This window comes from Perca fluviatilis, chromosome 8 (assembly GCF_010015445.1).
Source record: "Perca fluviatilis chromosome 8, GENO_Pfluv_1.0, whole genome shotgun sequence".
In the NCBI taxonomy this organism is placed as follows: Eukaryota; Metazoa; Chordata; class Actinopteri; order Perciformes; family Percidae; genus Perca; species Perca fluviatilis.
Genome location: NC_053119.1, coordinates 6,817,776 through 6,841,668, shown reverse-complemented (window position 1 = coordinate 6,841,668; position 23,893 = coordinate 6,817,776). Strand labels below are relative to the sequence as shown.

The 23,893-nt window shown below is 41.0% G+C and overlaps 2 protein-coding genes across 2 annotated transcripts; one reads left to right on the top strand and one right to left on the bottom strand.

Moving 5' to 3' along the window:
* Positions 1-2,255: 2,255 nt before the first annotated feature.
* On the bottom strand, positions 2,256-8,448 carry LOC120564638 (serine/threonine-protein kinase pim-3-like). The gene is made up of 6 exons (XM_039809794.1): positions 8,056-8,448; positions 6,986-7,095; positions 6,161-6,211; positions 4,582-4,945; positions 3,152-3,328; positions 2,256-2,788 (listed from the first exon to the last, which is right to left on the bottom strand). Exons 1-6 carry the CDS (start codon positions 8,126-8,128, stop codon positions 2,610-2,612), a joined length of 954 nt encoding a protein of 317 aa, XP_039665728.1. The 5' UTR covers positions 8,129-8,448; the 3' UTR covers positions 2,256-2,609.
* Positions 8,449-13,347: 4,899 nt separating this feature from the next.
* LOC120564637 (kelch repeat and BTB domain-containing protein 13) lies at positions 13,348-15,005 on the top strand. Its single transcript, XM_039809793.1, has one exon. The coding sequence runs from the start codon at positions 13,467-13,469 to the stop codon at positions 14,904-14,906; it is 1,440 nt and encodes a 479-aa protein (XP_039665727.1). The 5' UTR covers positions 13,348-13,466; the 3' UTR covers positions 14,907-15,005.
* Positions 15,006-23,893: the final 8,888 nt, after the last annotated feature.

Sequence of the window (23,893 nt, the reverse complement as noted above, 5' to 3'; positions counted from 1 at the left end):
AAAATGTGCTTGTTCCTATGCTGTCCATTTTGGATTGAAAGATAGAGGCGGTTCCCGGCCTCCCAGCCAATCAAATAACACATCACTGAAAAGCCCAGGATGTCCTCTGTACAGTACAGCAGGAATTAAGAGACTTACACAAAAGATTTCAAGGAGAGAAATGAAACTCAAATGTCCACTACAGTGGACATAAGTCAATGGGCTGGGTCTCAGGAGGGTATATTATTATGTTAACAGTCTATGGTAAAAACCAAAGCCGGTCTATATTAGAAATTCTTTGGTAAAAACCACCTGAAGGAATATCACTGATTAAGTAATGGGTCCAAGTAAAAGGAAATTTTTAGCATTCTCTATTAAAGAAGAAACAAACCAAAAATATTGGATTGGATATGTTGTAATGTCACTGAGGAGAAATTTGATTATTTTAAATGAAAATACTGCAGATGGGGAAAAAAAAGAATAAGTTCAAATTTGAAATGGGATTCCAAGCCAAAAAAGTCATTTTTTAACTATATTGGAAAGTTTTGTCTACCTAGATTTTTCATTTCATTAATATTAAGTTAATGGTCACAAAACAAAGTTGTTGTTCAAGGTGGTTTCAAATGTAATGTAATGTCAGATGAGTCTATTTTCCTCCATTAATGACTCCCTGGACCAATAGAAATGAGGTTCGGAGAAGAAAATAAAAGTAGATCTGAGGTTATTTTTGAATGTAATGTGGTTTGTGGATGAGTGTCCGAGTCTGAAAGGAGCGAACACATCACACGGAAGATCAGTTTATATACAAACAGGTTTTATTTGAAAAGTTTCCATAAAAAAAATAAAATTTCCTGTCAGAATTTTTTAGAACACTCAGAACTACCACCCTTAACCTGCGTTGAGAAAACTCAAAACTTAAAAACAGACTTTATTCTTATTTTCAGGATGACAGAAACATGAATTCTCTTTTTTTAAAGTTTAAAGACAACTTAAATAAATAATCACATGACGAGGAATGTCAGTTTACTAAATAAATAAAACACTTAGGAAATGTACAACATATATGGAAATGTAAGAACAAAAATACATACAGTATATTCACAAATACAAAACTGAATATTTGCATTGACTGTGCATTTTACACCCGGGGGGGGGAAGAGAGAGAGAGAGAGAGAGAGAGAGAGAGAGAGAGAGAGAGAGAGAGAAGATGGAGGACATAATGTTTTCAGACATAGTGATGAGATGAGCTATGGTCGTGGCATCGATACTAAAACTCTGGTATCGTATGGACACAGATGTAAAAAAAAAACAAAACACAACCAATAAGAAGGCCCGTTTAAACAAAGACAACAATCAACAAAACAACCAACTGTCTTGATGAACCTGAGAGATATTTTCGTGATTTTAAAATCCCCACATCAGCAGACGAGGGTCTTTCGCCCTTGTCAGTGCTGACATCACACGTCCTAAGAACCAAAAAGCTCCCGTTGACCGGTTCACAGGGCGGTTACGTAACGGACCGTTTCCTGTCTCTGCTGGTTGCCTGCCGACTCTTCCTGGCCAGGTTGGTTTCACTGGAAAAGAACCTGGCTGGGTTCTTCTGCGGTTTAACCAGGTTTATTTTGGTTTAGAAACGTTATCATCTGAACTAAAGGAACGTCTGAAGAACCCTCCGGACCGACTTCCGAACTGCAGTTGGTTACCGTGGCGACGCTCCGCCCACAGCAATCTTTCAAACCAGGGATGCACCGAATCCAGGCTTCGCTTTTCGGCCCGAATTTTGGGCTTTTTGACGGGGTTGGGTTTCTGCCGAACCTTAGAATTTTTTTTTCCACGGAACCGACCCCTACGCTTGGACTACGCGCGCTACGCTGGTCGCCGTGACGACAGCGCCGTTGATCAAAGGAAGGTGTTTACGTAGGTGGAGCGTTCAATGCAGTAGGCTGTGAGGAAGTGAAAATGGATCTGGTGAGCAGAAAAAGTTGTTGTTTGGCAGTACTTTCAGTCAAAAGAAGGCCATTCAAGTCCAGCTACATGTTCAGTTTGCAATGCTTGATTTTGTCTGGTGGTGGCGAGGACCCTAAACTATACACAACATGGCCGCTGTTAAAACATCTGGTACGAAACATCTGAAAGAATACGAGTTGTGCATGAAGGAATCTACAGACAGCAGCCGAAATGCAGCAACTTCAGGTACGGCAAAGGAAGGACAGTCACAGCTACAAACTGGTGTTAACCAGACGACCATTAATGTGTTTACCGTGTTAATGGACTGAGGGTGGGAGGAGGATTCGGTTTCGGATTCGGCAGAATCTTAACCAGTGGATTCGATATTCGGTCGAACCCCAAAAATCTAGATTCGGTGCATCCCTAATTCAAACTCAAGGCACTCTGAAACACGAACACCAGACAGGCTCTATAAGAGCGGCTCTACTGTCTGTGAACAAGAGGGGGGGGGGGTCGCTGAGTCACCCCAACCCTGAACTGGGACGACTCGCCCCCGACACCAGAAAACCCTTCCTCGCAGCGTCAGCGCTGCACGCACGAGGACATCCAAACGCCAACAACAAGAGGCACCTGTCAATCAAGTCTATGCCACGCACCCCTCCTGGCAGCCTCGCGTTGACCAATCAGAGGCCCTGCTGGCTCGAGGAGGAGGAGTCCACTGCGACGGCGTGGAGCGTGATGGCGTCGTCGTGCGCCTGCTGCCCGTCGCCGCCCGTCACCCAGGGGTGGAGAAGAATCTGCTCCAGGGTCGGCCGGTCAGACGGCTGCTGGCTCAGACACCAGCCAATCAGCTGCTGGCACTCTGTGACACAAATACAAAAAGGGAGAATAACTTTATTTATACAGTACTTTTCAAAACAAAGTTACAAAGTGCTTAACAAGACAATAACAACATGGCAGACCAACAATGATGAAAGCTATTTAAAATAAGATAATGCCATTATGTATAAAATAGATTTAAACAGATAAAAGTACCATCCAGGCCACATACCCTGTAAAAGCACACTTATAAAGATGTGTTTTTAAAAAGGGATTTAAAAGAGGATAAGGAGGGCGCCAGTAGGGTTGGGTACTGAAACCGGAACCGGACCGGATTAGAACGCCAATCGATGTAGGACCTGATCTTGCGATCTAAGCGGAGCAGACTCGCCGCGCTCGGACTGACCTGAGGAGATTTTGCGTCTGAAGTAGAGCCGTCCTCTCAGGATCTCCTCGTCCTGTTCGAAGGGGATGTCCCCACACACCATGTCGTACAGCAGCACGCCGAGAGACCAGACGGTGGCCGGGCGGCCGTGGTACCGGTGGAACCGGATCCACTCCGGGGGACTGTACACCCGCGTACCTGCAGGGACGAGGGAGGAGGTATTTATCATATTGGATAACGTAAGACAAAGCTCTGATTGAGGCTCATAAGAGCTAACAGCAAATCCTGTGCCGCTGCAGTTGTCATGACAACAGCATCACGAAGGGGTGCAGTGTGTGTGCAGCAGGAGGGGAGAGATCACGCTGCTCGCTAGCAAGGGCTGCTGGGGTTTCTGGATAAATACTTCCTGAGCAGAACCAAGATGCTGCCATCATCCGTCCTCACACTACATTACAGGACGCGCACACACACACACACACACACACCAAAAAGTATGACCTTAACCCCTAAAAATCAAGTCAAAACTCTTAAAAAAAAAAAAAGAGAAGCTCTTCAGAGAAGTAGAGAGAAGAAAATATCCCCAATTTTCAAAACTGTACTTACTTTTTTAAATTCTAAAAAAGGGCCTTATTTCATAATGATGCCATCCTTTAAAAAGAAAAAATATTTTTAAATATTGTCCTGTTTAAAATGACCCCTACTTTTTTAAAGTGTGTACATAAAACATCCTTACTTTACAAAAATAATTTATACAAAAATAATTCCATATGTTCCAAAATGTCCCCACTTACATCCTCACCTTCCCAAAACAAACATTTTCACTCTCCAACAGACGCTGTAAAACTGTAATTGGCCATCACCAGTAGAGCCCGACCGATATATCGGCGGGACGATATTAGGCCTTTTCCAAACTATCGGTATCGGCATTTTTAATGGCCAATAAATTAATATTTAAAAAAAAATTTAATTAAAACGGACGAATCCCCTTCAACCATGTTGTGAGTGTTGGCGTTGCGTAGTTTGTCCCCCAGAGGGCGCACTACAACCGCCCTGTTGGCAACACTGAACAAAAACAATAAAAAAAAAAAAAAGATAAAATCAAAAGGACTTTAAGTTTCATATCTTAAGTTTGTATTTTTATACATTTTATTCATCAGAATTTTAATATATGTTGAAGTTCCTCTGTTCTGTTGTGACAATAAAAACAAGTTCATTTTTAAACTGCATTATCGTATTATTTTAGTGAGGACTCCTAAACAACTACAACTATCGGTCGGGCTCTAATCACAAGGATAGAAGTACAAGAACACACACACACACCACACACACACACACCCACACACCACACACCACACACCACACACCACACACACCACACACACACACACACACACACACACACACACACACACACACACACACACACACACACGTTAGATGACCCGACTCACCATCGAACTCGGTGTAGGCGGTGTCTTTGAGGAGCGCCCCCGAGCCGAAGTCGATGAGTTTGATCTGTCCGGTCCGCAGGTCCACCAGCAGGTTCTCGTCCTTGATGTCTCGGTGGACGACGCCGCAGGCGTGGCAGTGACGCACCGCCTCGAGCACCTGGCGGAGGAAGCCGCGCGCCGCCGCCTCTTCCAGCGGGCCGCGCTCCGTGATGTAGTCGAACAGGTCCTGCCCCAGCTCGGGGCGCTCCATCACCATCAGCCAGCCGTCCGCCAGCTCCCACCAGTCCAACAGGCGCACCACGCCGCCAAACGCCCCGCCCACCTTCTTCAACAGCACGATCTCCATAGGAACCACCGCGCCGCACTGAAAGGGAAATATATATCTTGATCTCACCGCCCAGAACTTATAAACATTACACTTAATCATGTAGAAATGACAGATGCCATGTAAAAAGTACTTAAAATGCACATAATGAAATAATTTTTTTACAACTCATGTTTTTTATGTGCAACTTAAACAAATGTATATTTAGACACATACATATACTGTGATATTACTGATCATCTAGACCACACTTTGCACTAACTGTATTACTTACTACATCTCAGCATTTTTATATATATATATATATATATATATATATATAAATATAATGTAAAATATAAAACTGTTCTTGTTTTGTTTGGCTCCACACTACATCTCAGCGTGTTATAGACTGTCTATTCATGTATATTGTGTTATCAACATATCACTTTCACATATCCTTCGTCTTACTTACACCTCCCTTTGCACCAGCTTCGTAATGCCTACTTAATCTGCACTTTATGTGGCCTTTTGTATTCTGTATCCCTGTATTGTATTGAATCTGAAACTGTTTGTTGTCCTGCACGCTTATGCTTTTCTTGGCCAGGTCGTCGTTGCAAATGAGAACCTGTTCTCAACGGCCTGCCCGGTTAAATAAAATTAAAAAATAAAAATAAAACTCATCCGAGAAACTGCCTCTGCTCTCTGATTACGTCCAAATCCAGTATTTATAAAGTCAAAGTGTCAAAGTGTTACTGTAGCTGTAACACGTGAGTCTTTAAATAATCACACTCCTGAGGGAAAGAAAGAGCTAGAAAAACTTAAAGCAACACTAGGTAACTTTTCCCGCTTCGGTCCCCCTACAGGTTGAAAGCAGAATTGTCCATTACATTACATTATGCAAGGTTGCCAGATCGGGTAGCGGATCTGTAGTTGGAATGAACTGGACAATGTAATGTAATGGACAACTCAGCTTCCAACCTGTAGGGGGACCGAAATGGAAAACGTTACCTAGTGTTGCTTTAAGTTAAAATCTCTTATTCCATTTGAAGATGTTAAAACATGCTCAGGTACTCAGAATACAACTTGTAATTCTTAATGTCTCTATTGTGTATGTAAATAGTGTGTATTGTCAATATAGCTTTTCTTGTAAAAAAAAAAAAAAAAGGGGTATTGACCTTAATTTTTAATTAAAAGGATTAACTAGCAGTTGAAGTGGTAAACTATCTGACAAGAAGTTTTTATAAAACAGTTAATCTGCAGGTATAATCTCACCAGAGAGCCCCACTCAGTCACTCTTTCCCTGCATACATGCTTCACCGCTACCTGCATGTAAACAAAAAGAACATTAACACACAGCCTCCATACAGTATGATGAGATAGATAGATAGATAGATAGATAGATAGATAGATAGATAGATAGATAGATAGATAGATAGATAGATAGATAGATAGAACATGAAATGTCTATGTAAAAACACATAAACAGCCGCCAAATAAATAAAAAAAAATCTGGGACTATTAACAGTAACATGACGCTTTTTCTTTTTCTTTACTAATTAAAATTATTTTCCCACCACTTTTGGTGATTTCATGAAAATATTATCAATGATGTACCCACTACTTGTTCCTTAAAGAGTATACAGCAAAATACCAAGATTATTTTTTAATAAAATGAGAAAAGGAAAGCTTCCAAAACTACATTTCTTTGTCAAAACAAAGACCACATGCCAGGCAGGACTGGGCTGTGTCAAGCTGAACAGTTTACAGGAGTAAAAGAGTAAAGGAAATAGACATTGCCTCCCAAATAAAAGCACAAGCTTTGGGTACAGCTGCTGTACCAATCTGAAAATAGGTTTCAGAAAAATGGAAATCTGAACACATATATGTCGAGGAAGCTAAGACGATCTAAAAACTGTGAACCGATTGTTTTGTCACCTATTGTTTCCAATTTCAAGAACTTTCACGCCAATGATGAAGACATTAGCACGGCTTTTATTTTGAAGGCAGGAGTCGGAAACGCAGCTGCTTGCAGTTAACTTGATGCTGCGTGCCGCGACCATGTGCTGGGACCAAAACAAAGCGGCGCCCCGCTCTTACCGGCAGCCCGTCGGCGAGGCGGACAGCCGAGTGGACCGTGCCAAATCCTCCGCTGCCGAGCACCGAACCCAGCCGGTATAGCTTCTCAAACGGCTGCTTCTCCGTTTTGGCTGAAAAAAAAATTAAAAAACATAATATAAATCAGGACTATGTAATTTGGACAGTTGGGACATTGTGGTGTTGCGCCAAAATCTGTAACTCCCCCGCCCCCCACCCACAACACAAAACAAATGCCGGTGTGTTTCGTCTCCTGCGTGTTGTCTACGCAGCTTTAGCTAAACACTTAGCTCGCCTCTTACTATACGTTTATAATATGTTTATTATAAAAGCTGCCATAACTAATAATAATAAAAAATAAACAATACGCATTACTGAATGAATACACACAACAGAATAACCAAACGTCCTCAGACGACCCCTGTTGTCCTCGTGTCAGGCGTTTAAAAATGGTGGACTGTTATAACAGCATCTCATCTCCAATATCATCTATTTCAACGATGTTAGCTACATGACTGATGTAAAAAATAAACAGATGGTGTCTTAACAGAGGGCGTATAACTGTTAGTTGTTATAACGAGATACACACTACACGTTTTGGCACAACACCTTGCTTTCAAAATGGTCTCAGACTTGTTTAATTTAAAGGTCATACACCAGCACAGAGCCACTAACAGATGAGTGGATGAAAATGTGTGAATTGTATTAATTATTTAAGTCTTCTGTAAGAATATAAAACTTAAGCTGGTCTTAACCTCTCCAATTAGAAGATACGATGCGTTTAAATCCATCGGCTGAATTTTTGAAATGCTTGCTAATAATAACGTCTACAAAATGTCCGTTAGTTTATGTATTTTTCGCCAGTTAAGGCCGGTACACGTGTTACGTCGTATTATGTGTCAGATTCGCTGACCCGATAAGACATTTATTTTGTGGTATATCCACTTAAGGTTAACGTTACGGTGATGCGTATTGGAGATGACCGGTTGAGGTTAGGTAAAGAGAAAGTGTGTCACGGAATCTACCGGGTCACGGAACACGGTGTACCGTTAGCACCTGCATGCTGTCGTTACCTTGCTGCAGCTTCGCCGGCAGATCCATGCTGGACGAGATGTAAGACAAGGAGCCCAGTTTAGAGAGCAGCATGCTGCTCCTAACTTGTCCCAATAAAAATAAAAAACACAGCGGGAAAATATTCACGTAAAGATCCCAGATAACAGCGAAGTCCTCGCTTCTTCTCACGGGCAAATTTAAACGGTTATGCGGGGGAAATCCATCGGTAGTCCGGTCAAAAAAAAGTCAGACAACGGTCCCTGCTGCATCCAGAGAAGCGCGCCACTCTGCCTCGATCTCCGCTGCCAATATTTACAAAGATCAGATAGATCCTTCCGCCTGCCTCCAGCTAAATGTTAAATGCTTTATATCCAACCTTACACACGAATAAAAAGCGGTGTGTAACGAGTGGTATCGGTTCACGGTGAATCAGAAGTTGGCGAAGTGAAAAAGAGAGCCCAAAACGAATTAGAAAAGGCGAACTAGTTTAACGTAGTATGACAGGCGGAAGGATTCAGAGAGGGTCACTCCGGCAGTGCTGTGGCTCATCAGGGAGAAAAGAAGAGGCTTTAAAATAATCACTTCAGAAAACCTCTCATCTAAAACTAATAATAAAACAAGGAAACACATTTTTTTTAAATAAATATACTAATGACATTACTATAAGGGTGTGAGAAATATTATTATAATAGTGAATATTATATAAATTGACAAAATCTCATTGTTTACTTTCAGATGAACCCATTTCCCTTAGCCTGACTCATCTGCAGTGGTTTCCTACATTTCCCAGAATGCCTTTCAAAAACACTCATATAACTGATAGGTAAATGAAAGATACACTACAAATAGCATTCATATAACAACACATACTGTACATATCTAGTTTTTTTTTAATGTTTTTATAAAATCTAAATATTTTTCTTTTCTTTTGGTATGTTACTTATCCTGCTGTTTCAATTTTGATCATTTTTCAATTCCATACACATACGTTATATTTACAATGATAAATACAGTACAAAATGCCAATGAACAAGAGCACGTTTTTCTCCCATCCCGGAACGCTGTGTGGACTAGCCAGACCCTCCACCACAGCGCTGTGGAGGAAGATCTGGTAATGCGAGACTAGTGACCACCTGAAGAATGTCAGTCCAATATTCAAAGATTATGTAATAATAACTTACTTGCATCCCTATGTTTGTTTTTTCAAAATAGTATATTGTATTTCTCAGAGACAGAGATGTGGACTTGAGACTTGGTGACTTGGATTCAAGTCGATTTGAGTCACTGTTTTGATGACTTGCGACTTGACAAAAAGGAAATGACTTGAGACTTGGTGACTTGGATTCAAGTCGATTTGAGTCACTGTTTTGATGACTTGCGACTTGACAAAAAGGAAATGACTTGAGACTCGACTTGAACTTGTAAGTTAATGACTTGAGACTTGACTTGATTTAAGGCATGATTACTCAGATGACCTGCATGTTTTCATAAGATTTGAATGTTTAGCTGTGAAATATAAAATTATATATATATAATTTTATTTATAATATTTATATTATATTATTTTATATTATACTTGATAGTTAGACAAAATTGTGACATATGTCACAATTTTGTCTAACTATCAAGTATGCTATGCAGTGGCAGCAGCGCAAACTGTGAATCATGATTGGACGACTTAAAAAGCTCCCCCGGTATGTGATTGTCATGATTTGGATGACTCCTTGCTATGGCAACATGAAACATCAATAATCAAAAAATATAAATTTAATGAACTTTATCAGCCTTATCTTGGGTGTAAAAAAAAGTGACTTGATTTGAGACTTGACTTGACATAACCTGGGACTTGACTTGCCCAAAAAAACAATAACAAATGACTTAGTTGGGACTTGAGCAAAGATGACTTGGTCTCAGCACTGGTATTTCTACATGGTGTAAACAACACCCTGCAGTAGGCCTATTGCAGTACATTTGTCTGTGTAATCTTCTTATTTTGTTGTTTTCTCTTCTTCTCGGGCCATGCTGTAACCAAGTGGAGCACCTGCAGCCGATGAGACGCTCCCACAATCCCTTCTGCCTGCTCACTGGAGCCGGTGAGATTGTTTTGATGAGGACCTGCTGTATTATTGCCCCCACCAAGCCCGAATGTGGGTCAGCCCCTCCTCCGCTTCACTATACGTGAATGTAAAGAGACAGATCGACACACACCAAATTTGATTGTCTTATTTGTATTAATCTTGTGTTTGTGTCACGATCGCTGAACCTTCCACTCCTTTAAGTGCTACACCCCACCGCCCGTGGGCCAGAACCGGCCCGCCAAAGGGTCCAATCAGGCCCACTGGATGACTTTGCAAAGTGTCAAAATTACAGAGAAGTAATTAATTCCAATTCCAAATATGCCACTTAAATCTCAGAGAATATCCAAGTTCTTTTACGGTAAATTTACGACTTTAATCTTGGAAGGATATATCTTGTGGCAGATAAAGTTTCTGATCTTTCTGGAGTGCTTTACTGGTCTAGCCCACTTGAGATCAAATTAGAGTTGTGTGGCCCATGAACTAAAATGAGTTCGACACCTCTGCACTAAAGGAGTAATAGTTCAAACATTTTAGGATAGTTAGATCTGGTAAATCCAGTGCTTGAATTGGACCAAAAAAAGGTGTCAGTATCCTTATTCAGCAGTTACATCATCGCATGTGTCATGGATGTATTTATATTCATACGTATATCTTGAGTGACCCAAATTAGTCAAATATTCGATGATTCGATCTAAGGAGCCTTCTTTGCCAATCTCACAGTCAAATGTAAATGTGGTTATGAAACAAAAGATTATTCCTTTCGGCAATATGGGTTGCTGAATGTTTGGTTTATGTTTTTCTAATAAATCATGGTAAATAGCCTATATTGGTATAAATATCAGCCTATACTGTTAACAATTAGAAGTAAGGGTACTCAGAGGGACAAAAATCTGAAGAGTACTGGTCAGTAGTGGCCCATTTCAGGCACTGAATAAATATAATTTTTATGATGACTATTTACATTTGCATTATGTGCATACAACATCTTTTGCATCTCAAGACAATGACAGATTTTGATTCCACTTCATTCAATTAGACACGAGAACTGTGAACCATTTATGGCTTGGACAATCATTGCTCATGTTGAATTATTGCCTCAATACAGAGTCCCATTCTATGTGATATTCCCCAAATGTAAAAGTGTTAGAGATTAGTAACCGTTCTAATATTTTATTTCCCAACATGAACGCTAAATGTTTTTTGAAAGACTTCACACTAATAGGAACACAATCCTGGTGGCGAGATACTTTAATTATAAGGAGTTTAAAAATAGTGAAATCTTCCTTCTGTATATTTTTTTAATTGCATGTTGCTAAATGCCCACATTTGTAGATAAAATACTGAGACCTCAATGTCCTTAGGTCTTAATTTATTACAGTTTGGATCTTTTACGTTGGAACTATCTTAATAATAAATAATAACAGTAATAAACTTTATTTATAAAGCACCTTTCAAAACCATGGTTATCTTCTACCAAAAAAAAATTTCCAGTGAGAAATGATCTCAGTAAAGTTGTGGATATTGTTTTTTAAAGCTACATTGTGTAAGAATTTCTCCCATCTAGCGGTGAAATTGTATATGACAACTAACTGAATATTACTTTCTAGCCCACCCCCCCCCCCACCATTCCGAGCACGTTGTAACTCCTACGGTGGCCGTATTATTCCAAGAAGTACGACTTCGTCCGTGAGTGTTCCTTCCAGTGTAATAATAGTTTGACGTTATTTTGGTACCATTTCATTGCCAACATCAGCTATCAGGTTCCCAAACATATGCAAGCTAATGTTAGTAAAGTATCAGTGCTATCGTTATTCTGTATATTGTACAAGATTAATAGTGTAAGGCAATGTTTAGTAGAGAAGCAACGGAGGGTTGTGTTTTTAATTTATTTCTCGGAGCAGTATGAACAATCATGTCAATGAAACCGAAATTAGCTCGTAGAATCTCCATTGTTTACACGCAGTGTAATGGGAAAATTACATTTAAGCACAATTCCTTATATTTTTATGTTTCATCTGTACTTTAATTCCCTCACAAATGCTGAAAGAGTTTATCTCATTCCCACATGTAGATTTTGATTCTAACTTTGTGAGACATCCAGTCTGGAACATAATGTAATACGAAAACCCAATTTGGTTTTAGTCTCAGACTGTCTTATTTGTTTCAATTTACTAAACTCTGGAAACTTTCCCCCTGCTGCAAAGGAAACTTCCACGACAGCAGCTGTTCTAGCTGTAGCTAGTCTGTGTTACAACTGCACATGACGTGAGTTGTCTGCCAGCGAAATCACGACACATATGATTACGTTTATGTTACAAGGTAGACAATCCTTTTTCATCATTGACGCGAGGAAAAGTATCCTTAGACATCGTTCAGCGTTATGCACAACCATGCTATAGTTAGCCAAGCAACTATAAAACTTAGAATTTACACAAATTCACGAATTATCTGTTGAGAAGAAAGCAGGCAACTTCGGCGTCCCTTTTAAAATCCTTGCTCCTTATGAGCTCTTTCCATCTCGGAAAAGCCACTCCAATATTAACTTTGGTCTTGTCGCGTTGTCGTTTTAATTCTCTTTTTAACTTCCATGGCAACTCCGTTACATGTCCTCGAGAATAGGTGTGATCCTCCATCTTCAACAGGCTTTCAAATCTGCTGGCAGTCGGTGAGTAATCTTCTCCCCCTCCCTACCTGGCATTCGTCACGGTGCCACTGAGTGAAAAGCGCGAAAGGCGGAGGTATGTCCCTCTTTGGCTGATCTATTTTAAAGATGGAGGCGCGACATGGCTGCCTCCATTCGAGCAACTCGCTCGCAAGTATTCTGAATGATTCTAAATGACAGGTTCTACACTTAAGAGAATACTTTGATTAGTTGGTGGAAGTAATTACACATGAATGAGCACATATTTGTGAAAGAACAAAGGATTTTGCTAAGAATCAACTCAAAACATTTCACAACGGAGCTTTAAAAGAGATTTTTTAAGGTTTTGATGCTTAAAATGTTTTGTTACTTCCATTGCATTTTGGTTAAAAAGCTGTCATGACTAGATGCCATTAAGTGAGAAAAAATACATTTCTGTGTGATGGTTGAACTGGTCCTTTAAGTTTGCAGCAGCAGATACTATACTCGCCCTGTGTTCATGTACTCCACAACATGAATGTGACTCAGGTCACTCTATTCTCTTCTATTTTTAGCTGCGTCTATTTTTGAACGCTGTGAAAGAACAGAGTGAAGCGGCGTCGCACTGACTCAGTCCTCTCCAGCTCCTCTCTAGGACTTTTGGAAACGCTTCGACCTCTGGTTTAATTTTCATGGAGGATATTTCCTCGAGTGTCACGGTCAGAGAACTGTAATGTCAGCGCACTGCCGTGAACCAGAGGAAGGCAGCAGCTGTGACAGTGCAGACGAAAGATATCTGCCATGTTGCGCCTCTGCTCTCGCCTCAGCTAAATTAACTGTCGTGGTCGGAGACACCCACTTCTCTGAGGAGAAGAGGTTTCTCGTTCAGAGCTGCGACTATTTCCGAGCTCTGTACCGCTCCGGAATGAAGGAGTGTCGGCAAGATGAAATCCACCTCAAGTCTCTGCGGGCTCGAGGTTTCCTTATCGCCTTGGCGGTGTTACGAGGCGAGATGCCCGCCCTGGACGCCGACGACATCGTCGAAGCCATCGAATGTGCTGCTTTCTTGCAGGTGGCGCCGCTCACTAAGCATCTCATCTACCTCATCGATTCTGACAACTGTCTGCTGATGTATCACACCGCCGCCAACTTCGGCCTCATGGATCTTTACCGCGCTGCTGCGCTGTTCATCCGGAACACGTACGCCGACGTGGAAGCGGAGGTCAAGAAATCCCTGCCGTCAGAGCTGATCTCCTACGTTGAGTCTTTGACCCCGAGTGTTTTCGTAGCTGTGGGGGCACATGTGACCTGCGGCGTGGATGAAACGGTCCACGCTGCCTCCCGGACGGTCTGCTACCTGGATGAAACTGCCAACATTTGGAAAGTATTGACAGATCTTCCACTAGAGGCCAGCACCTCCATGGCTGGAGTGACTGTTTTGGACAACAAACTCTACATCGTCGGAGGAGTTCATGGACTTCATCGACAAGTCGTGGACTCTTGTTTCTGCTACAGCGTCGAAAACAACAGCTGGAGCCAGATCTCCAGTCCGGCGCAGCTCCGATGCAATCTCAGCCTCGTGGGTTTAGACGGTCGACTCTACGCCATCGGAGGAGAGTACGACCGGAAGTTAATGTCATCGGTGGAAACGTACGACGTCAAGACAGGAAGGTGGGAGTTTGCCGCTCACCTACCACGACCGGCGGCGGGAGCGGCATGCACCAAAGCCATGGGCAGGATTTTTGCGTGTTTATGGAGGCCGATGGAGACCACGGAGATCTACGAGTACGTCTCAAGGAAAGACGAGTGGCGGCTGGTCACCACGCTGATCAGGCACCAGAGCTACGGCCACTGCATGATCGGCCACAGGGACAACCTGTACGTTGTGAGAAACGGGCCGTCGGACGACTTCCTGAGATGCCTGATGGACTGCTACAACCTGAGCTCGGGCCAGTGGTCGTCTCTGCCGGGACACTTCGCCAACAGCAAAGGTTCGCTGTTCACGGCGGTGGTGAGAGGCGACTCTGTGCTCACGCTCAACAGGACCACGACTCTGGAGTTCGCCGTCGACGGTAAAACCTGGAAGCCCCGACGGCAGATGAAGGGTTTCCCCAGAAGTGGATCTGTGTGGACGTTTCTGCTCCGGCTGCCAGACGCTCTCGTGCTGCAGTAACGGCTTCATTTGCTCTGGGACTTATTGGATTGTCAACATCGTTTTACACTCAGACATGTGCTTCAATAAATGTAAAGGATAATTCCTGTTTTTAACTTCTTCGGGGCTTTGCAGTTTTGTCCATCGTTTCTATCATGCGATGCAACAAGTCCTCCGAACCGACATGGGTTGTTTATTCCTGCCCTCTAATACGACCCACAGGAGCATTTTTTTCCGTTCTTATATTAAAACGGGGATTGTAATGTCACGGTTTTAAACACATCATTAAAGTTGTGAAAAGGTTGCAGTTTGGTTATGTTTCGGCGTCATTCAGTTCAGCAGAATATCGTGGTTTGGGTTAAAATTAGACATTACTTCACTTACGCAAGTTTTGTTCTGTAAAGTAAAAATTTATTTTTATTTTTAAACAGGACATGAACCCCCGTCTCCTGGGTGAAAGTCCTGTTTGTTTGACCCATCCACCACCCCAACCTTTCTCCCTTTGAGGAACTTGAGGGCGACGCCGCTATAAACGTGTATAAAGATAATTTGTAATTGCTGCTTGAGCAAACAACCTATGGAAGTGTTTTTCAGGGGAGGACAGTCTCCAATAATGTTCTCACCAAGCTATTTGTTGAGATCTGGATCTTTGGTGGCATCTCCAAAAATAATACGGAGTTCAAAGTGTTTCCTATTGCTTCTCTTGGTGGTTGGGGGTTTGGGTAGTCTCGCTTTGCCAGACCTTCCTCCACAGCGCTGCGGAGGAAGGTCTTGATAGTCCCAACAGCATTCCGATATGGGAGAAAAACGTTATCTTGTTTATTGCCATTTCTTTAAACCAATCACAATCGTCTTGGCCGGGCGGAGCAACGGTGCCTCTGCAAAATAGCCTCGGGAAGGAACTTGTTTTGGTGGAACATGTGTACGTTCAAAGGTTGTTTTAGTCGTGCGAGAGAAAACTCAGATTGGACAGATAGTCTAGCTAGCTGTCTGGATTTACCCTGCAGAGATCTGAGGAGCAGTTAACCATAGTCCTCACAAATCCACCGGAGGTTAGAACGCCAACACAAAGAAAGCGTTAGGTAACAGACATCCGGCCGAAAACAAGGACATCTGGCGTAATTTTCAGCGGCAACAGAACAATCCCGTAAGTGGAAGGTCGTGGATATCGACTAGGGTTTGGGTAAGATTGGGTTTAAGTTAGGGTAAAGGGAAACACTTACGTATATGTGTTTGTTCTCAGGTCTCTCTTGTTGTAACAGGGATCTTGATCTCATTCATAATAATTTGTTTGTTTGTGTATTAAAGGTTCAGAAGTGCTTAAAAAAGAACAGAAACCAGGATGTTTTCCATTATGGTCAATTAAAAAAAAGAAAAAATATATATATATATATATACGGTATATATCAGTCATTGTAAGGGACTTTTAAGAGAGAAACTAGACTTTATGCCCTCCACCATCATCAGGATCTGTGTTATAAATGTAAATCTGATTCATCTCATACAGTCAGCGTGTCTCTCAGTGCTGCTGGCTCCATGTGAACTGCAGTGTTTGTCCGCACACAGAGCTTCTGTTTCCTGCAGCAGCCTCTGTTTCCTGTTGGCACCGAGCGACGACGACGATGATGATGATGGGGGGGTTAACGGCAGGCAGAGCCAGGCACCACGGGCAGCGGCCGGGCGCTACGCCAGCAGCAGCAGCCAGCGATGCTAAATCTGACCCAGAAAAAAAGAGAGAGAGGCCAGGGTCAGGCCGGGACGTGGCGCTCAGGCTGGGACGTGGCGCTCAGGCCGGGACGTGGTGCTCAGGCCGACGCCCTCCACAACCTCCAAGCTTGAGTCTGGGACCGAAGCGAGGAAGCAGAGTGTGAGAATCAGTGGTGGATGAGCTTCTATCTGAGCACATTATATATGAGCGGTGGCTGTCTTTTACAGTTAATACTCAAATTCAATGATCTGCTTTTGTTAAACCTGTCCTTCCTCTCCCCGTTTTTTTAAACATGAAAACTAAATAAACCTACTGATGTGACTCCTTCTGCAGGAACTGTAGAATGAGTTAAATCTTTTTAAATCACTTATTGTTGTTGTTGTTTGTATTGGCTCCATGTTACAGTGGTGGACTGTAACTAAGTACTGAGTAATTTACTCAAGTGCAGCACTTAAGTACAGTTTTGAGGTTCTTGCCCTTTACCATAAAATGGAAATATTCAAGTAGCCTACAAGTACGTAAAATTGTACTTAAATATAGTACTTGAGTAAATGTTTTTTGTGACTTTACACCATTGGTGTTAATATTGCGGCCACATTGTTTAAACTTCTGTAGATCTTTTGCTCAAGAACGCTGTCAAATTGGTCAGAGGAGGCTGACGCGAGCATTTTATACTACTCAATACAATATGACGTGAACAGAGCGTTATACTGTAGTCTTGATCATATTTTGCTTCATTCCATTCCTTCCACTTCCTTCCAGATTTCAGTTTTAAAACATTCCGATTGGCTTATTACAAATGCGTAGGAGTTGTTTTGACTGTCTTTCTTCAAGGCTGTCAACACACACACACACACACACACACACACATACATATATACACACACACACACACACAATATATATATACACACACACACACACACACATACACACATATATATATATATATATATATATATATATATATATATATACACAACATATACACAATGCACACAATACACACACACATACACACACATTGACCCGCAGCCCTTCCTCACCCTGATTTTTCATTTGTTCGACCACCAGCCCCTCTTCCTCCGTGCTGCTTCGCGGTCAAAAAATAAACCATTAAAATATCGTTAATCTTTTTTTCGTCCCAAAAAATACCAAATACCCTCTTTAACGTGCCTTTAGTTTGAAAAGTCAATTTCCTTACTATCATTTAATGTGTTTTAGATGGTATAGAAATACAAGGTTTTAAATTGTAATGTCATTTCCAGAGCCCTTAATTATCTAATTATTTTTAAAAGATACTTGACTTTGTGTTACTTGTTTTGTCTGTGTGTCCTAAATCTGCAGCAACAGCAGTTACAGTAAACCCATTCATTAATGGATAAATAAATGGACTGTAATAATATACTGTATATTATGGTTTTTCCTTTTTGCAGATTATCAGTGATTTAAGGATTTTTGAAGGGTTAAAATAACCTTAAAACTGATCAAATAACATGAAAGCCATCCCTGGTATTTTCACTTTAATTGATAAAATTAAGGCAATTTTATAAGGTATAACTCTAATGTATTAGCCCCCGTAATCCCATTAAGATTAGGCATTGTCATTAATTAGTAAGTTAACTTACATTTTCAGTCAAAACTAAAGTAAGGGATTCAGTTTAACCCTTTTTTTTGTCCTCGGGTCAAATTTGATCCATTTTCAAAAAGTTTGTATATCAGAAATGTGGGTTTCTTTCAACCAAATTTTCTAAAAAAATGTATGTGGATGGTTCCATACAACGCTCTTCACAAGTAAAATAAATGATCAGTTCAATACTTTTATTGAATTTGGGTGTTGCCATTTATAGCATTTGAAAATTTTTTTTTAGAAAACAACGACACAAAAATGTCAGAAAAAAGCTTCTTAAACGTGGGGGGAAAAAACACAAAAACATAAAAAAAAAGTGACAAGAAAACATTGGAAGTAGTGACAAATAAACTTGGATAAAAGTGTCGAAAAAGACGACCAAAAAGTTGGAAAAAAAACAAACATTTTAATTTCAAATTTTTATGGAGAAAAACAAAAAGGTGCATGGTCGACGGGAAGACAACACAATGGTTAATATTGGTTTTTGGAAAGGAAACAGCAAAAATGTCCATTTTGATAAATTGCGTAACCATCCAATCAGGCCAATTAGTTTGATACAAAACTAAAGGTCGTACATGTTTTATAGCCTGTAAGTAGAGTAGATTTTCTGAGCTCTGTACATTCATGAATTAGAAGAAAAGGGGTTCATCCATCAGGAGATAACCCCCCCCCCCACCAGCGCCTCCTCTTTACGGCCTCCATCACAAAGACGAGTGTTGTCTCCTCATCAGCAGAGTTCAGACTTTTAATGGTTGCCTCTCTCAGTGGAGAAAAATAGCCTATTTATAGACCGCAGAGTGAAAGTAACATGAAGTTGATCTTCTATAAAACAAATGTGGAGCCTTAATGGTGTGATATGTTGGGAATGACAATCGCTCACAGCAGTAAAAAGAGTCTTACACTTAAACTGCTCATATTATGCTTTTTATCTATCTATATATAACATATCACACCATTAAGGAGCCTTAAGGGTGTGATATGTTGAGAGTGACAATCGCTCGCAGCAGTAAAAAGAGTCTTAAGGCCCAGACACACCGACAAGATGGCCGACCCTCGGCTAATACGTCTCCATAACAGCAGGCGGCGCTAATCTGTATTGTCGCCCAAAAATGAAAACCGGCAGCTGATTGGACGAACGTGTCACGTGGGTCTGGTTTCTCCGGAAATTCAAAGACAGACTGTCATGGCGGCTCGTTCAGAATACGATCTCATATTGTAGTAAAATAGCTCACCGAAACGTGTTTCTGAAAACATTTTAAAAGAGAAATAGGCCGTGCAGTTGCTGAATCTGTCTTCATTTCAGATCGACAAAGGTCAGTTTAAAATATTTTCGTCAGATTTTGAGAGACTCTAGTCACGCTCATTCCGCTCCCCGTTTCCGGGTTAGCACTCCACCAATCAGATGGGTCATTTGAGTCCGACTGCCCGCAGTGCTCCCCACCGATTATACTTGTCAAATCGGCCAAAATGAAGGCCGACGGCCCCTCAGACAGACGAAGGCACGGAACACACCGAACAGACTGTCTGACGGCCGATTATCAGCTCGGTGTGTAGTCACCTTTACACTTAAAGTGCTCATATTATGCTTTTTCCCTTCCCTTTATTGTGTTATATATCTTTTTTGTGCATGTTATAGGTTTACAAAGTGAAAAAGCCCAAAGTCCACCCCAAAGGGACTTACCATCTCCATCTCGGGTCAAGCCAGTATATGATAGGATACGAACCACAGATCAATCTTGATCAGATTGTTCCACAGCAAACAAGAATGACTCTCAGAATGGTATTTCAGTGGTAACTAGTTACTTCATCTTTCTTGTAGATTCGCCCACATCAAGATGCTTGATAGGGAAGTTGCACTCATGGCACGGTCCGTGCTCTGCAACATCAACGTGGCTTCTTTTTAGAGACAGAGACTGAAGAGTTGGTATTGGTTTCAACACATTGTTGGGAAGTTGTTGGGTCTTTGTAAATTATTGAGTGTGGTCTAGACCTACTCTATCTGTAAAGTGTCTTGAGATAAATCTTGTTGTGATTTGATGCTATAAATCAAATAGAATTTAACTGAATTGAAACACAGTCATACACTGGTGGCAGAGGCTATGCATGGTGCCACCATGTAGACCGGAGGGGGCCCAAGTTCTTTTCCTTTTAAACCCAAGTGCTTAAAAAAGAAATAAAGGTTATTACACAGCTTTAATGTTGGTAATAATGGTGTTTTGGCAGTACAGTATGAACGCTGCCTCTTGTGAACTACCTCTCTGCAAGTAGATTATTAAAGTAATGAAGTGAAACCAATGGCAGGAAACCTCTCCAATCTTTAAATGGATAGATGATTTGGAAAATGTTGAGAAATGTTTAGCACTGGTTCTAAAATGTGCAAAATTCTAATAAAACAATGTCCTTAAATGTGGTATTTTTAAAATTTAGTTTGACCCATTCACGCTTCATTTCAGTTTTCCTCAAACTAGGCTACTCAAATTTCAGTCAAAACACACACACACACTGGATGGAAACAGGTGTGCCCTCCTTTGTGTCTCTTTGTTGTGAATGAGACCTACCCCCACCCCAACCTCCACCAGCACACACTGCACCCCGCCCTCCCACCCGTCAGAATAAGCAGACATTGATGTGTGACTCCCATAAATATTAAATGAATGAATATATTTTAAAGCAGCCGATCGTTAAAATCTGCTTTCCTTAACCAGTTTGAGTGATTTGTGTGTGTGTGTGTGTGTGTGTGTGTGTGTGTGTGTGTGTGTGTGTGTGTGTGTTTTGAGTGTGTGGACAGCCGGGGAGGCGGCAAGGAGGCGTGGCTCAAGACATTTCTCACCAGGCCGACCTTTGACCTCTTAACTCGTCTCAATATGTTTTTTTCACATTGAGTTGTTAGCATGCTTAGCGTCGCAGCGTTCAGGGCGGTCGTTCGTTATCAGAGCGTCTTGTGTTTAAAAGACAAACTGCTGAAATAAATCAGGATGACCAATAGACCCGCATCCATCTTTTTTATTGTGGAGCGTCTGGTCAGAAGGCTGGTCCACATGCAGGTTAGCAAGCTGCTAACTAGTGTAGCTTACGTATCATTCAAAACAGTAAATTCTCCCATTGCTCACTTTGTAGCTTCTAATTTTCTGAAAAAGAACTCGGTTTGAAACAGTGTTTTGAAACTTTGGAGGAGTATTTTTCTCCCTGATGATGCTAGGCTAGCAGTTTCCCCCTGCTTCCAGTCTTTGTGCTAAGCTAGGCCCTTATTCTCAAAAGGCTTATCCTTGATCTACTGTTGGTTGGATTTTCTATGTCACTTTGGACAAATTTACAAATTAACAGGGGTGTCGGACTGGGGTTGGAAAGGGGACTGAATACCCAGGGCCCCCATGTGAGGAGGGCCCAAAAATATGCTAGAATTAATAGCTGTGGATGTGGGGAGGGGCCCATAGAGAATGCATTTTAGCGCCCAGAATTTGGTGCAACGCCCCTGCGAATAAATAAATGCAAATGTAAACACATCCTGAACCTAATTGTGTATCTTCTCAACTGACTAACGTCTTCTCCCATGAAGGATCCGGCCCTACGTTCCTAGGGTCCTATGTTCTCTATATGCTCACTTGGTCCTACATAGTTTCATATTAAGTCGTCTACACATGATAGGCGGCAAAACAGCTTTGCGCTGGCGTGTTCCGTTGATTTCCTATGGGGAGAGCGGTGCCGCCCAACTAGGCATTTACATTGTACCATTCCAGAGCTACATCCTCTCAAAATTGTATCCGTTGCTCTTCTTCTGTTTGCACCAATAATGAATTATTATTAGATGAGGAGCCTACGATCAAAATGATGAAGTTACTGTTTAATGCACGACATGTTTTGGTCACTTTTGAGATTTTGGTCTATTTTGCTTCCATGTCTTCTTTTACTCTAATTGAAATCAAACTTCCAAAATACATATTTAGATGGTATTTTTTTAAGGCTGCACCTGTAGATTTCTTCTAAATTAATCTACATACAGTATTTATACCAAACATTTAAGGGGGAAAGACTCTCAACTCAAACTGGGAAAGTTCTGGTGCTGATATGTTTTAGTTATTTACAGGTAGTTTATCCTGTTCACCTATCTACGTGACCAATAAGAAATGTACAGCAACTAATGACTGACAAACAGAATGCTATAAGTCTGATGAATGAGTTTTTAATTTTAATCTCAAATCCCAATGGAGGAAGTTAACAGGTTATGGGGAAAACTGAGAGAATAATATGTGGAGTTACGGTGTTAAAAGACCTTAAAATTCCAGATAGGATTTCCTAAAATGTATGCGTGTTCGTTCCTTAGAGAAAGCAGAGGTGGCAAATGAATGACAAGATCCAGAAGAACCCGGTACACTTTACATGTTCATGTTTTGGCTCCGTATAAAGTCAGAGGGGCATCAAGGGACAGATGGATGACAACCAGCCGACGACACTTTGTTGTTGTGCGCTCAGTTGGGTAACTGCCACACCCCCCCACCTCGCCATTCTCTACAGAGGTCAAAGGTCAGAGGACACGCAGGGTCGTCAGGGGAGACAAGAGACTGACAGTGGTTTCAGTTCAATCAGCATCATTTATTCATTTATTCATACATAAATCATCTGTTTGGATGTATTGTACTCATTTGTTTTCTGTAATTAATGGTGTTAAACCTTATGATTAAACATTGAATATTCCTATCCATTCCTTTTGTCAGCAGAAAAAGAAATAAAAGATTGTCTTTTTTATTTTATGCCTTCTTCTATATTGTCAAACCCGCCGCGTACATTATCCATAGCTGCTGACTATCATGGGCTATCATGGACAAAACAAAGATCGCATTTCAATTTTCAAATTCAAATGTAACCCTCTTGGCAATCGGTTTGAGTAGCCTTTCAATCATTATATTTCAGTGTTCACGTTGTTCCTCATTTTCATTTTCATTGCTATACAGACCTAACAACAGTGCTGCTGCCAGTTTTTGGCAGTTATTTTGAATTTAGGACAGGGTCTATGCCATACTGAATTAAGATTACTAAATTGGGAAATACCTAAATCAGGACGGTTCTGTAATAGCTATTTCGAGCTTAAGATAAAAAAAAATGTTTATTTCATATATGCTGTTGGGAAACATTTCTGAAATACCAAAAATCCTAAAATAGGAAGTTCTGTGATGAGTCCCCTTGTGCCTACATTACCCATGATGCAACTCAAACGCTGACTGGGTGGGAGGTTCCCGTTGCTGTGTGCCTTTAGTTTAAAGGAGACAGATGAGGAGCACGGTACAGTAAACTCTGTCTTTTTCTTGTTTTTTATTTATTTTCAAACTTCAAACGTCTTCATACGGAATGCCGTTTTATTCAATATTAAATAAATGAATAAATACATAAAAATATGAATAAATAAATAAATATGCCTTTGAAATACATCATGAAATAAATAATCGAGGCAATAAATACATATAATAATTAAATAAATGTAAATAGTCATATATAAATGAATCAATTAGTTAAATAAATATATTAAAAGGTTTTACTTTTATTTATTTCATGGTACTTTTATTTCATAAGTCCACGTTTATTTATTTCAAGAGACTTTTATTTTTTAAATCCACAAATGTTCGGACACACAGCACAGCAACACGATCCACACTAGCCCAACGCAAGTAGCGCATT

What these genes read in the sequence shown, in the direction of transcription:
- LOC120564638 (XM_039809794.1), bottom strand. Translation starts at nt 8,128, where the DNA reads ATGCTGCTCTCTAAACTGGGCTCCTTGTCTTACATCTCGTCCAGCATG. An exon ending in TGACTGAGTGGGGCTCTCTG is followed by an intron (nt 4,946 to 6,160) that starts GTGAGATTATAC and finishes TTTCCCTTTCAG; the next exon opens with TGCGGCGCGGTGGTTCCTAT. An exon ending in CAGACGCAAAATCTCCTCAG is followed by an intron (nt 2,789 to 3,151) that starts GTCAGTCCGAGC and finishes TTTGTGTCACAG; the next exon opens with AGTGCCAGCAGCTGATTGGC.
- LOC120564637 (XM_039809793.1), top strand. Translation starts at nt 13,467, where the DNA reads ATGTCAGCGCACTGCCGTGAACCAGAGGAAGGCAGCAGCTGTGACAGT.